This window comes from Corylus avellana, chromosome ca1, assembly GCF_901000735.1.
Source record: "Corylus avellana chromosome ca1, CavTom2PMs-1.0".
NCBI lineage: Eukaryota > Viridiplantae > Streptophyta > Magnoliopsida > Fagales > Betulaceae > Corylus > Corylus avellana.
In genome coordinates this window covers 28,147,143-28,161,902 of record NC_081541.1, presented here as the reverse complement: position 1 = coordinate 28,161,902, position 14,760 = coordinate 28,147,143, and the positions used below count along the sequence as shown (strand labels likewise).

The window sequence follows — 14,760 nt, the reverse complement described above, 5'->3', positions numbered from 1 at the left end:
GAAGTCAAAGAGTCTCCTCTTGAAGGCGAAGCATTGGGCATAACCTATGGTGTGTCCTCCTGTAAGAGAGACTAGTTGCATATGTAAAAGCCCTCTATGTCAAAAACACATTAAGGAATGGCCTAATTAAGGGTACTAGGTAGAGATTTCTGTTCACATGTCGAGTTTGGGTCGTATTGAAGGATGCGTACAAGACTATATAGGTCAACCATAATCCGACCTATTTCATTATGTTGGGTTCATATTGGGTTTGTATGTCATGTCAAACATTGTTAGTCTTTATGTTGTGTATCAGGTTCGAGTTATCTTGAGGCATGAGTATAGGATACATATGTCAAACCCCTCAGCTCAAACCAGCTAAGTTCGTATCAGATTTATGAATCGTGTCAAAAATTGTCAACCCTAATTAAAGGTGTGCTTGAAATTTTCCACCATGCACGAAGAATCAATCTTCTCATGTTATTTGAAAATGAGTGGTCAAATGGATAGTGCGATTTATGCATGAGAATGGAGGTCAAACTACTTCTTAGAGTCAAAATTTAGTAGGTTAAAATAAGGACAAGGTAAAGAAGAAGAACCTGAGAGGACTACAACATCCTTCAAGTCAAGACCCTTTGATGTGAACTTGGCAGTGATATTCTGTAGAGGCTCAAAAGGTGATGGTATTTGTTCATTAACTGCCTCCTCGCTTGCTGTTGTTCCATCTCGCCGGCCTAATGGAACAAGCCAGAAATTGTAACCCCTATTGTAACCCCAACCAGCCTGACAAAAAAGTTGAAAGAATAAGTGAATAGAACTTGGCAGTGATATTCAAAAGGTGATGGTATTTGTTCATTAACTCCCTTCTCTCTTGGTGTTGTTCCATCTCGTCGGCCAATTGGACCAGGCCAGGAACTGTAAACCCCTCCAGCCTGACAAAAAGTAGAAAGAATGAGTGTAGAAATAAGAAAAAGACGATCAACTGAATAAGGGATTGAATTGCAGAGTCATCTAAAAGTTTATATAGAAGTGTATCAAATACCATAGAAACAGCTTCTTTTGCTGCAAGAGTCAATATATCAGCACAAGAAACAGTTAATGGACAATATCTTTCAACTTCAGCCTTTATATTGTCGATGACTTCAAAACCTCTAAGTGAATTGCGATTGGCAGGAGCATTCTTTTCACCTGTGAAATCTATTGTGGCATCAAGAAGAACTGACGCATCACAGCCCTATGCCAAGCAATCACACACTTAGGCAATTTAACGGCTCCATAGAGTCAAATTTGATGTACATAAAGAATGTTCCACTCATATTAAAATATCCAAGTAACAAAGAAGCAAATAGAAACAATCTAAAGGGACATAAAATTAACAAGCAAGTTGTACAGAGTTTAACATGCTTGTCTGGGTTGTATTACGTGTCTGTCACATGTCCCATTGACATAGTAGCCTAAACTCATTGTAGGCTGTTTGTGTAAACAGATAGAAACTTCTGATAATAAAATGTGCACCAAATTTTATTTTATTTTTCATTTATTTTAGTTATTGGCAAGTGGCAACCAACTAAAACATAAAGGGTGCTTGGCAATACAGTATATGGTATAAGTTGGTCTTTCTCAAAGTTACTCAAAGAACATGTGTTTCTATATGTATGTGCGTTGTAAGTGTGTGCTCCAATCTGATTCTGGCAGGAAGAGATTACACTGCAAGAGATGCAACAATGTCTAAAAGCTAGAGGTAAAAAGGTTTTAGAAAAGAACAATTACATTGACAATACAATCGTGAAAGTGCAGCCGAAGTAGGGATGCAGCCATCCTGTAGTCATTATTGACAGCTGACTGAACCCCTTTGCTGACAATCCAGGGCAAGCCAGGGCAAGAATTGGCATAGAAATTGTAATCAAGTTGGCTATAAACAAGGGGATACCTATAAATGGTTGGAGACAAAGACACAATTAAACATAAGGTGAAACAGGGGAAGAGTTTTTGACCCATAGCTTGTGAGCATGGACAAGTTGCTGTGAATTTCTGATTCCTATTACATGTACTTGGGGCATAGTGGTGATTTATATGCAAAACAATAGAATATCAAAGGAAATTGATTGGTTAACTTAGAAAGTGGCTATGCCACTAGTGTTGTAAAATCTAGTGGCCACATTTGCAACTTTGTTGTCCTACTAATTTAGATGTGATAAGCATTCACTAAAATCATCCCCTACTTTATTACTTCTTATATTCCCCAATCGTTATTTTATTTAAAAATGTGAAAAGTGTTTTTGATAGAAACTTTGGGTAACTTACATTTGAAAATCAGCTTACAAGGGGAGGGTGTCAGAAAGTTTACATACACATTGTTAGTATTGTACTTAAGTTATGTGAGATACTTGGGATCATAACATATAACCACGCTCTGCAACCGACGTCTACATTGACCCAATGATAACCAGTTTTCTTTTGGCGGTTTCACTCATCTATCAATATTAAATTACTTAATATTATGCTTATACATAGTACCAAGACATTTTAATCCAGCCTATAGGTTGCTCCCTATGTGACTTGTGCACAAAGCTGCAAGTCATTCGATCCCATATTCAATGAATTGCGTTTGATCCCATATTCAACGTGGTAGCTAACTTTGATACCAAATGATATAAAATTTGGGTAAAACTCACCCTTGAAAACCGACTTACATGGTTAAGATTATACTTAAGTCATGTGAGACACTTAGGATCATAATGATTTTTGATATGAAATCTCAAACTTGAGGACTAAATTGTTAATAGCACTACGAAGGAACCAGAAATCAATTTCTGATGCATGACCCTCCAATACATAGTGCCATGCTTTAAAAACTTACAGAAATCAATGCCAATATTCTCTAACAACACAATTGTGATTAGTTTTTGTTAGAACTTTCATAGAAAATGAATTGAATGTCCTATCTATTAGAGTGTAATGGGTTCAGAACATTTGGTTTCAACCCATGTGCATTTGAATCTAATTGTTTGTATGTTGAGATTGTTCTCAATGATAATCTATGTAAGATGTAAATTGACACCAGTAGAACTTATACTAAAGATGTCCATATCACTGGCATTGACCTAATCAATCAACTTATGTACAATTATGAGAAAGGGAGAAAAAAATTCTTTGCAAAATATTCCAAGATAAAGAATAAGCAGAGTCAAGATAAAATGTAACATCTTGAATAAACGAAGGCAAAGTTAATCTATTGTTTGTACAGTATGAGCTAGTGCATTCAATAAGTTTCCCTAAGCATTCAGCAAATAGAGATGGTCTGCCAATGGTTTCGATTAAAAGAAGCAGTGGATGATACATACTAATGTCTGGATGATATATCTAATCCATCGTTAAGCAGCTAATATCAGGAAAAAATTCTTAACAAAACAAGAAATGTGCACATCTGGATCCACATTCAACTTAAACCCACACCTCAGCCAGTAGTTTCTTTCCATAGGCACAAATTTCTTCCAATTTTTACTCTCTTATTACTGGGATTCTCCCCCTATTTCACTGCAGCAGAACAGTTGTTCAGCACAATGAAATTGCCTGCTCCAACAATCAGCAAGGAAGAGATTAGCAGTGATATATATATAAATATATAAAAGTTCATAGAAAACTTGCGTAGAACTCAGACGTCTCTCCACTGATATCACAGGCTACATTTCCTTTTCTAAGATACTTAAAACATTTTTATTTGACAAGAGAGACAAAGAAGCATTCAACAAGAACTCATACTTGAGCAAATATATTAGTAAAGATTTCATACGCATGCTAAGATCCAAAAACGTGACTAGGATCTCATACAAGAAAGGTATGCAAATAATTCTATGCTGGTCAAATTGTAAAGACAAAGCACAATAAAACCTTACAATATTTATCAAGTCATGACAGTGGAAGTACAAGTGTCTCTACAAGTAAGGCTAGCAAAAAAAATTTCAACCAGCACTTTGCATTCTACATTATGCATTGCACTTAGTAATGTAGTATATTAAAAAAGCAACAGTGAAGTGCACTACTTCACTATGACAACTATTTCATTACAAATTTTTGGTATTGCTTTATCATTAGAAGCCCCTGGATGCTACTTGTAACAATTAGAGAATCCACATACCTAACCTTGCCCTGCATAATTATCTCTCCTAAAGTGAACTCTTCCAAGCTTCAATGGAATATGGAACCTTCATGAGTTAGAAGACTACCTGGCAACATAAATAAGCAGGTGTTCAGCAGCAATACATGACAAGGAATCGAGTTACTAACCTGGGAAACTGGCAATAATGGTGAAATTATTTCCTCAACTACTTATTGGCTTTTGTAGTCAACTAGATGTACCTAGATAATCTAGTTCTGTGGAAACCCAAAAACCAGTAGATTTGATATAAAGGACACATAAAAATAATTTTACATAAGAAAGCAAGAGCGCTAACTGAATGATGAGATCATTTGGTGGTATGTACTTAAAACTATATGCTGATGATGAAAACAAATAGAAGCACAGTATTTAAAGGATGTCTGATACAAGTACTATTCCTGGACAGGCTTCAAAATCATAGAATGGAACTTTGGTAGATGGGAACAACAACAAGCTTTAAGCATCCAATTTCAGAGCACATTGATGCCTATAAAGTAAGAGCAAGTAACCTATGCTTCTAGTTCTAATGGATACTTCTATAGATCCATGACCCAAGCTTGTGACATAGTTTTACAAAATTACAAACAAGATAGTGGACAGCTACACCAGAAATAAAGCTTGTGGAGAAACTAGTTCATAAACTAAAGAGAGACATTGCCAGGCACTATAAAAGGCGGCATCTCATTTTGGACCCACTCCAACACAAAGCCATGTTTACTGAAGACACCAACAAATGCTAGACTAGTCCTGTTTGAAAAATTGGCAGGGTGTAATTAGATGTACATCTTATTCTCAAATGCCATGACAAAAAGCAAGATATAATCGATTGTAATCAGGGTGATAGCTATTTGATGAAAATGGAAACATTAATCAATAGCTGCTTATGATTCCTTCCAAATTCTCTAATTGAATTCACACACACACACACATATATCAACCAGTTTCTGTCAACAAATTTTTCACAAAGAAATCTCTTTCAGGCATTTTATCATGCAGGCTACGTGCATTATCACTTTAAACACATTCCAGTTCCAACAAAAGAAAATACTACGACAGAAAAAAGAGTGTGGTTACAGCCCCACGCTTTCGTTGGATAAACAATATTTGATTTTCTGCCCCACGCGTTTCTTTCATTTGTACTTCAGGTTTACATATTTTCAGTTGAAAAAAGGGAAAAAGAGATAGAATGAATTTCATGGCCCATGCAGGTCTCGAACCTGCGACCTTCGCGTTATTAGCACGACGCTCTAACCAACTGAGCTAATAGGCCAGTTGAAATGACTCATTGCATTTTACTATTTGTTTGTTTTACATAACGATCATAATATAATTACAGTTATTTCTCTACTCAATTTCTCCTCGTCACAAAGATTAGGCCACACTTCAGTTATAACCAGATTAGAGGATAGCTTCAATCTAAGTTATGGTGTAAACGGGATATTTTATACTCTCGAATAGAAAGTAGATACCTAAGCTTAAAACACTAAAATATAATATAATTCTTCACACCAAATAATTTTTCTTTTCTTAATAAAATATCTATTGGAAAAAAAAAAAAAAAAAACACACACTAATAAAACCACGAGAGCCATTATCATGGTTGATTTTGAAGATTTTGGTGTTGGGGGCTCGGAGGTGGGTGGGAAGCATTGGGTTATAATGAACTAAAGTTCATTATATTAATTTGAATTAATGATATAGTATTTTCATATTTATTATATTTGATGCTTTTACGGGATGTATTAATTTTTTTTATTAAAAACTGTAAAATAAAGTCTTACCCCCACATCATGATGGAATGGACTCTTTAACCATTAACATAATTTGAGCAGACTTTTGCAATTTAATTGGCCAAAGAGCAATATCTGTTGTCAGGGTGTGAGTGGTGAGGGGCAACATTATAATTTTGGTTGACACCTTTTTTTTTTTTTTTCTTTTCTTTGACGAAGCTTGTGAAAAGTATTTTGTTAATTCGTGTCGGATTCAGGGATCATATAAAAAATTTGTCTGCTATTATGTCGCGTGTCGGGTTGGGTCATGTTCGAACCATGAATATAAGATTGTATAGGTCAATTATAACCTAACTCATTTAATTAAACGGTGCATACACTTCAACCCAAACTTTTTAATTTCATACTACGTGTCTGGTTTGCGAATTATGTAAAAAATTATTAGTTCTACTTATAATCACCCGTGGAATCAGAATTTTAGATGGGACAAAACTATTAAAAAAAAAAAAAAAGGACCAGCGCCCTTTTCACATTTCGTTTTGCTCTTAAACAATTCCTCTTGTTTCGGTTTTTTTGTTTTTTTGTTTTTTTTTCATAAATTTCCAACTTTTTATAAGAAACGAGACATAGTACTATACATTCTCCCATCTTTCTACTTTTCAAAATCACCAATAATTATGTGTAGCTTATAAGTGAAACCCACATGAGCCCACAGATTCAATGATAATTTTGAAAAGTAAAAAGATGAGAGAATGATCAAGGAAGGAAATGAATCATTTCTCATAACAAAGAAAAACAGCCGGTGCAGATCAACAGCTGGCCTCCCCAAATCTTTTTGGCTCTTCACTATTGATTAGCAATTCTTTGTCTTGTTCAAAATTTCATTGACTTTCTATAAAAGATTATTCATTGTTTTAATATTGATCCATTTGAACTAAAAATTTAGTGGTTAAACAATATTTCATAATCAACTATAATTAAAAAGAATTAGGGCAAAAACAGTTATACTAATGTTTAATTTAATTAAAACAAATGTGCACATTCTAAGTTATTATCAATATTGTCTCACCCGCACAATAGCATTATCTCAAGCCAATAGCTTAAAGGTTTAATAAAAATATTTCATTGATAATCATTTCATCATAGTACAACGATGCTTAATTGCCTATTTATTCTAGTTAATTGTAGATAACTGCAACAATTATGAGTGTAGGCAAAAATAAAAAATAAAAATTTAAAAAAGTTTTGTACTCCACCAAGCTAGGAATGCTAGCAGTTCTCTCCATATTTTTCTTGTATTCCCAGAACTGATGTGAATTTTAAAATTATTATTGAAAAATAAAATCTGCAATTTTTCAATCTCATGTCCATCTGCCATCCATCTTTTTTTTTTAAAACCAATGATCATTAGATCTGCTTACCTTATACATATGGGTCATACATATCCATTTGTTAGTTTTAAAATAAAATAGGTGGAGATCATGGATGAGAGACGGACCGGAGATAGAAAAATAGCAGTTCTCTTGAAAAATTCAATAATAATTTTAAAAGACAGATCACTTTTAAGAGGACACAAGGGAGACATATTTAAAGAGGACGTCTAGCATTACTCGTACTCCGTCATCACATGAGCTCTACACATGGTGGTTATCCAGAAGATTCAAGGTGCCTAATGATCTCAAATTAGGTGAACCTGGAGAGATATCATGTTTCCTAGGGTTCCCTTCAATGAGAGGACCTTCTTGCCAGACATGGTTCACTGTTTTCATGGCACCATCAAGGGCCAGTGTAGCAAATATCATCATCTCATTGCCATTCTCAAATGTTGCAGAGAGATTTGAAACCCCAAAGCTCAAACTACCCTCTGGCAACCATGTGTGATATGCAGGCACTGGTGACGTGTATGCATGCATGGCTGAGCTGGAGGTTTGATAGGCCACAAGGGCTTGTGCTCCGACCATTCCCTGTCCTGTAGGGTTGATGCCCCAAGCAATCCATCTCGAATTTGAGGTTCCTGTGAGCCTGAAAGCAATGTCAACTTTGTTGGTTGATTGGTCGTAGCTCCAGTGAAGGAAAGCACTCAAAACAGGAAGGTCTTGGCATGAGGTGTATACCCTTTTGCTAGAGAAAGTATAGCTCTTGCAGGTTTGAGCGAATGATGAGGCACATAGAGAGAACAGAACACAAGAGAAAAACAACATTAATGTTGGAGCTTTTCCCATGGGGACTTAGGAAATTTGAAATTAAATCTGGATTATTGAAAAAACTCGGGGGTAGTTCAAGCCCTAGGCGACCTCCAATTAAATAAAGCCCCCTTAAGGCTTTAATATGGTAAAAAGTTAATCAATAGTATCTAATTAAGGCCTCAATTAATAATTGTCAAATAGAGGTTCTATATGAAAAAATAGTTTAAAGCTCTAATATGGTAAAAAGTTAATAAATATATAGTATCTAATTAAGGTCACAATTAACAATTGTACAATATTAATAAAGGTTATTTCTAAAAAAATACTTGAAGGCTCTAATATGGTAGAGTAATGCTACGCAGTAGCATTTCATCAGGAAACCATCCATAACTGCTGAGCTGGCGTGGGTTAAGTGAAACATGGTTATCAGATTTTTTTATAATAATAATAATAATAAATAAATAAATAAATAAACAATATCACGCCTTCGCCACTGAGTTCCCCAAAATCAATATGGTAAAAGGTTAATAAATAGTATTTAATTAAGGCTCTAATTAATAATTGTACAATAGAGTTTATTTATCAAAAAAATAGTTTAAGTCTTTAATACGATAAAAAGTTAATAAATAATATCTAATTAAGGCCCCTAATTATGGTAATAGTGTAATGCCCCAGTAAAATCAATTAATTGGTAATTGACTATATGGTTTACCTTTCAATCTTATTCTACACGAACAAACTCAGGAATTTCATCATCTTAATTCGTAAAGAGTTAATTTGCAGTATAAAAGTTTTCACTTATAAATAGAAATAGCTATAATTTAAACCTACCATCCATAAATAATCAGAGTAAGTCTAAAGCATGATCACATGCATAGATAAGCCTTCAAATATCGCAGTTAAAGACCAAACATCAAAATATATTACAACTCAAGTTTCACAATCACAATACGTAATCAAATTTTACTCTTAACAAGATAAAGCATGTAAATAATCTCGATCATGTCCTTGCAGGTGGCTCCGTCAACGTCCCACATGTATTTGAGCCAGACGGGATCTAACTCCTCAAAAATAATCTGGATCAAATTCTTCACAATAACCCGATTCTTCTCGGAATCCATCTTCAACTAAACTATCTATAATGATACACACACACACACACACACACACACACACATATATATATATATATATATATATACCAACTTAACCAACTCTTTCTTTTTAAAAATAAATAAATAAGGACTAATCTAACGTTTGGTTGAGAAGTCAACACATTGTGGGATACTTATTAACCAACTCTTGACTTTCTTTTTTTAAATAAATAAATAAAGACGTAATCTAAAGTTTGGTTGAAAAGTCTACACATTGTGGGATAGTTCTACGATAAAAATGTAATTTTTAATATTATTCTTTTTTAACAAAGATTAACGGTCACGTTAAATAGTTGTGAAATTAAAATGTAATTTGTAATTAATATTGCTCTAACAAAATATATCGGACAATATCTTGATGATCAAAGTGAGTCGAGGCAAGATTTTAGGAATTGGTAGAGAGAGAGAGAGACTTTTGGCAAAATGCTAACCTTAAAAAAGTAGTCAAACCCACAAGCAACGGTCGTGTGTAGGAAACTTGTCCCCTCGTTGGAATATAGATGCCCGTAATTGGGCGCGAAACGTGGATTCAATATGAACAAATACATGCAGACAGTTACTAAACTTCAGGGGGAGAGAGAGAGAGAGAATAAACCAACATTCAAACACAAATCTCAGGTAGAGAACTGAAAACAAAAAAGAACAAGGAAACAAAGACAAACAAAAACAAAAGAGAAAAAATGGCACAAGCACAACCTGAGGAGAAAATGCAAGAAAATGATCACATGAAACAAACAAACAGTCCCTCTTTCAGATTCAATGCCCAGGCACCTGAATTTGTCCCAAGATCACTTACCCAGATGCCTGCGGTCTCAGATTATGCCTATCCTGCATGCTTCCACTTTCTTGGTGGCTCTGGTGGCTCTGATTGGATCTATGTTGGAGACCAAGAGCCTTCATATTTGATCTCCAACCCCAATCCCCCGCTGCCCGATCGCTCCAAAAGCACCTTCTCTGATGATCTTCAGCAAAAGATCATCAAACAGGTGATTCCATTTATCTTTTATTCTTAGTTTAAATTTTTGAGATAACTGGTGATTTAACATATGGTATCATGATAAAAGTCCAAAGTTCAAATCCTAAATATGTTGAGCTTTTAAAAAAAAAGTGGTAATTTAACAGTTTTGATTGTTGATTACAACTTTTCTTTTATATATATATATATTATACTTTTTACCACATTTCGAATTTCAGCATGGTCTTTCTGTATGTATATATAACAGGTGGAATATCAATTCAGCGACATGAGTCTGCTTGCAAATGATTCTTTTATGAAACATGTAAATAAAGATCCTGAAGGTTATGGTAAGGATGATCATGGAAGACAACTTTTTGTACTCAATTATGCTTGTTTATGGATTCAAGCCATAAAAACAAAGATTCTCATTCTTGCATTTGTTGTCTTTGTAACAGTTCCAATACCTGTCATTGCTTCCACAAAAAAGATTAAGTCCCTTGTTAATATCAATAACACTATAATAACCCAAGCACTGCGGTCCTCTTCAAGGCTTGTATGTCTCTGCTTTCTTTTTATCTTGTTATGGAATACTTTCAATATTAAACATCAAATATATTTTCGGGAAAACTTTACTTACCTACCCTGATGTTTTGACACTTTTGTAATCATATCATTAAAGTTTAAAAAGTTTTAATGTTGTTTTCTCATGTTTAAAAAGTTTACAAGGCCATCATATCCTTATCTTTAGGATTTAGGTTTGAATCAAACAGTTAATAAGTGAAATCCTTTATATTCCTGTAAAATTTATAAAAATTTAATTTTTTTCCTTTTTTTTTTAAATAAAAAAAAAAATAAAAAGGAACAACTTGACCCACGGATGGCGGTGGGTTAGCGGTTGAGCATTTTTTTTGCCTTTTAAAAGAACAAGGGTAGTTTGGGTATTTTAATGTCCTTGGCTATGATTTAACATAAAGTTTATTTAATAGATATGTGACATTGCAAAATTTTAAAACATAGGAACCCGACATTATAACTTTTTAAATTTTAAGAGCATAATTGGAAAAGTGCCGAAATATTAATTATGAGGTAAGTGAACTTTCCCCTGTATTGTCTTTGAGGTTTATAAATACTGATCCTATTTTATGATGCATGAAAGGTTGTAAGTTCTGATGGCAAGAAGGTTAGACGTAAACACCCTTTCACTGAGAAAGAAAAAGAGGATTTGCAGGTAGAAGAACTGCAAGACTTCCTATATATATATATAGCACATGGATAAAGAAAATGTTTTAATTTAGAAAGTTTTTTCTTGCAGTCTCGTACAGTTGTTGCAGAGAATTTGCCTGAAGATCACTCTCATCAAAACCTTGAGAAAATATTTGGTGTGGTCGGAAGGTTTGGTCTTTTAACCTTGTAATTTTACATGCTCCTCTTCTGGTGTACGTGTTTAAATGTGAAGAAGAAGGTCTTCCTTGTTGCTCATTTTGGGTTTTGTCACTGAGCAGCGTGAAAGCAGTTCGGATATGTTATCCCCAAGAATCCCACTTGTCTCGATCCAAAGGCGATTGTTTAGTTAGCAACAAGGTAGAAATTATTTTTGAACTACACATGATTTATCACACCCGTTTCACATCAGCTAATGTGCTCTGTATGAACAAAAGAAAAATCATCAACTAAATCACGTTACGTCAATAGATACAAAATAGGTGTAAAGAATAGTGTTACTCATGAACTAATCCATTTTGTTTTTGCATGAATTCCTTTTGGCTTTAGCTGCATGCACTTGTGGAATATGAGACTGCGGATAAAGCTGAGAAAGCGGTATGTAAAAATCATGAAGAAATTTTAATATTTATGCAGACTTTCTTACTTCTTTATTGTTGTTACTGCATATCATCTTCACCTTGCAACAGCATCAATAACTCGCCATCTTCACCAGGTTGAGAAATTGAATGATGAAAGGAACTGGAGAATAGGGCTTCGTGTAAGGTCGATGATTAGACGCTCGGTATGTATCTCGTCTAATAAGCTTTTGAATTCTTAAGAAATGATAAAAATCATTCTCCGTCTTATCTTTTACTATTTTTTTTTTATATAGTGAATATGTGAATTTATCATTGAATTTTTTTTTTTTAAAAAAAATGATTGAAAAAATGATGTGCAGCCAAGATGTGTTCTAAAGAACAGGAAGTCAGAATTGGATGGCATTTTAGAGGACTCTGAGGCACCACCTCATGAATCCATTGAAGATTCCTGTCAACCAAACAACACAGAATCAGTTGTCGAGGGCAATGTACGTAAGATTAATTATCCTTCATCGTATATAGCTAATCATATTAGAGAATCTTTACGCAAAAAAAAAAAAAAAAAAAAAACAAGCTTATGATTTTTAAGGACTTTTTTTTGTTTATGTATGCTAGATCATCAATTATTTTAAAAGTTTTAAGTATTAGGAATAGATGAATTTAATCATTTAATTAATATTCTAACACTCTCACTCGTGTGAGATTTGAACTCAAAAGTCAAAGACATCTACAATGATATAACATTAAATTATCAATTATCCAAAAAACGTAAACTAACATAAATGGGTAAATTTAACTATTTAATTAATATTCTAACATTTTGATTTGCTCCCTCTATGCACCTCATTCATCTCACCATGTTGCGTTAAAGAGCTTAAAAAGTGATTTTAGTATATAAAAATGTAACAACAAAAAATGGGTCCGTTTGGTTAAAAAAACTTAAAAAAGCACCTGACTTTTTTGCTCTAAAAAAAGCCCAAAACTACATTTTGGAATAAGCTTAAAAATGAAGTTTTTCGAAAAAGCTATTTCATACCTCTTTTATAGACAAAACCTCTATACTGTCTTTCGGAAGAAGCTTAAAAATGAAAATTTTTTCAAACCGGCTCTAAATCTCGACATTTTTTATTATTATTATTTTAGATAACCTTAAACATTGCACTGAAAGCATATTAGAGATTGTGTTTAGAAATAGAGTTTTTGTAATCTAAAAAAAAATACTCATTTTTAAGCGTCTAAAAACGCTGTTTTAGGCTTTAATAGAAAAGGAATTCAAAGAAGTGGTTCTTATGTTTTTTATCAAACTGACTCATTTTTGTCTAGCACTAGAGCGCTTTTTAAGTTCTTTAACACAATCCCAAAAATGAAAATTAAGTACACTATTATTATCTTAATTTGACCTTGTTGATACACTTCCCCTCCAAACAAAAGGGGGTCTTAATTTGATTAAAAAGAATGAATGTATATATAATTGATTGGCAGGCTGAGGAAAATTCATTGGGATCAAAGAAAGGATGGGGTCGAGTTCGAGGAAAATGGAGAGGGCGTGGTCTAAGCCACTGTGGGCGTGGGCTGCTGCTGCCCTCTTCTCCATTATTGCAAATCGGCATTCTGTGTGAAGCTTCTGCCAACCACCCTTCCAAGAGCCCAAGAATGCCAGATGGGACAAGGGGTTTCACCATGGGAAGAGGAAAGCCATTGACTAATATTCCACCTCATCAACCTGCTGCTTCACCTTAAGAGGATGGGTGGTGCCCTAATTTGGTCTTCTTCTTCTTTTTCGCCCTAAAGGTTTTTGGCCTTTAATTAGTTCATATAAAGTGGCTCTACATTCACCCAGCTTAGTCTTCAAGAAATCTGGGGAATTGATTAAGTAGCCAATAATATGTGGAATATTGGTCTATAATTAAGCATATATATATACTATGGTATGTAGAGGTCATGACAATGGTTGTAGGTATTTGGTGGTCACATTTTTGTCTAATTATTTTTTTTTTAAAGAATGTTATAGGATAATAAAATCAATGTTTCAATGGACAAAGCTACTAAATATTGTTCTAATTATTTTTAACCTAATTTGGATTGTGTGTGTGTGTGTGTGTGTGTGTGTGCGTATCATGTGTGTGTAATAGCTGAAAATGGGTACTATTGAGTATTAGATCAAACCTTTGGTTCTAATTATAAAATTGTAAAATAGCACAAACTTGGGTAACTAATTTAATTACTAAAGCAGTACTAATTAAGAAATCAAATGACAATGTAACCCATAACTAATAGTATTATCTTATATATCAACAAGTATGTACATATCTTTCCTCGTTGTGCTAAGTCTAAAAGGAGACAAAATTATCGACCCTAAAAGATCTAAGAAGATATATATAATTAGAAAACGAGTGTATTCATGAAAATTGTTGAAGAGTACTGAACTTATAGAAATTTTCGAAAGGAAGGTGGCGCGTAGCGCACGCTATGACGATTTTGGCAATTTTCCGAAAGCGATTTCAGTTGTACGTGCTTCGAACCCGAATAAGTGACTTGGAGATAGAAGATGAGGGTTAGGAAGAATAAGGTATGAGCGGCGGAAGCAAGATGTGGTAGAATTTGGGGGATATAGAATTAAGCTTAATTTATTGTAGGGGGCTGATGTAGAGTGAGGCCTGATGTGTTAATTCTAGCTGTAATTTTTGAAAGTCGAAAGTAATCGTGCTTTTATTGGGTATGACCTGGCAAACTGATAGACTTTGATAAGTTATTCGACGAAAATTGATTTTATTTATCAGTAAATTGTTATT

The 14,760-nt window shown here is 34.0% G+C and overlaps 3 protein-coding genes and 1 non-coding gene across 4 annotated transcripts; 1 reads left to right on the top strand and 3 right to left on the bottom strand.

Annotated features, from left to right (window-relative positions):
* On the bottom strand, nucleotides 1-3,027 carry LOC132168859 (peroxidase 10-like; the record flags this gene model as incomplete). Its single annotated transcript, XM_059579929.1, has 5 exons — nucleotides 1,750-3,027; nucleotides 1,022-1,213; nucleotides 840-911; nucleotides 579-762; nucleotides 1-59 (listed from the first exon to the last, which is right to left on the bottom strand). Coding segments are annotated over exons 1-5 (735 nt in total), but the record flags the coding sequence as incomplete, so codon positions are not given.
* Nucleotides 3,028-5,334: 2,307 nt separating this feature from the next.
* Nucleotides 5,335-5,408, bottom strand: TRNAI-AAU (transfer RNA isoleucine (anticodon AAU)). The gene has a single exon. It is a non-coding gene; the product is annotated as a tRNA-Ile (tRNA).
* Nucleotides 5,409-7,502: 2,094 nt separating this feature from the next.
* Nucleotides 7,503-8,090, bottom strand: LOC132168850 (cytochrome b561 and DOMON domain-containing protein At5g47530-like). The gene has a single exon (XM_059579916.1). The coding sequence runs from the start codon at nucleotides 8,088-8,090 to the stop codon at nucleotides 7,503-7,505; it is 588 nt and encodes a 195-aa protein (XP_059435899.1).
* A 1,798-nt stretch (nucleotides 8,091-9,888) lies between these two features.
* On the top strand, nucleotides 9,889-13,708 carry LOC132168842 (la-related protein 6C-like). Its single transcript, XM_059579903.1, has 10 exons — nucleotides 9,889-10,194; nucleotides 10,432-10,513; nucleotides 10,622-10,719; nucleotides 11,323-11,394; nucleotides 11,479-11,558; nucleotides 11,669-11,747; nucleotides 11,937-11,984; nucleotides 12,103-12,171; nucleotides 12,328-12,456; nucleotides 13,451-13,708. Exons 1-10 carry the CDS (start codon nucleotides 9,889-9,891, stop codon nucleotides 13,706-13,708), a joined length of 1,221 nt encoding a protein of 406 aa, XP_059435886.1.
* Nucleotides 13,709-14,760: the final 1,052 nt, after the last annotated feature.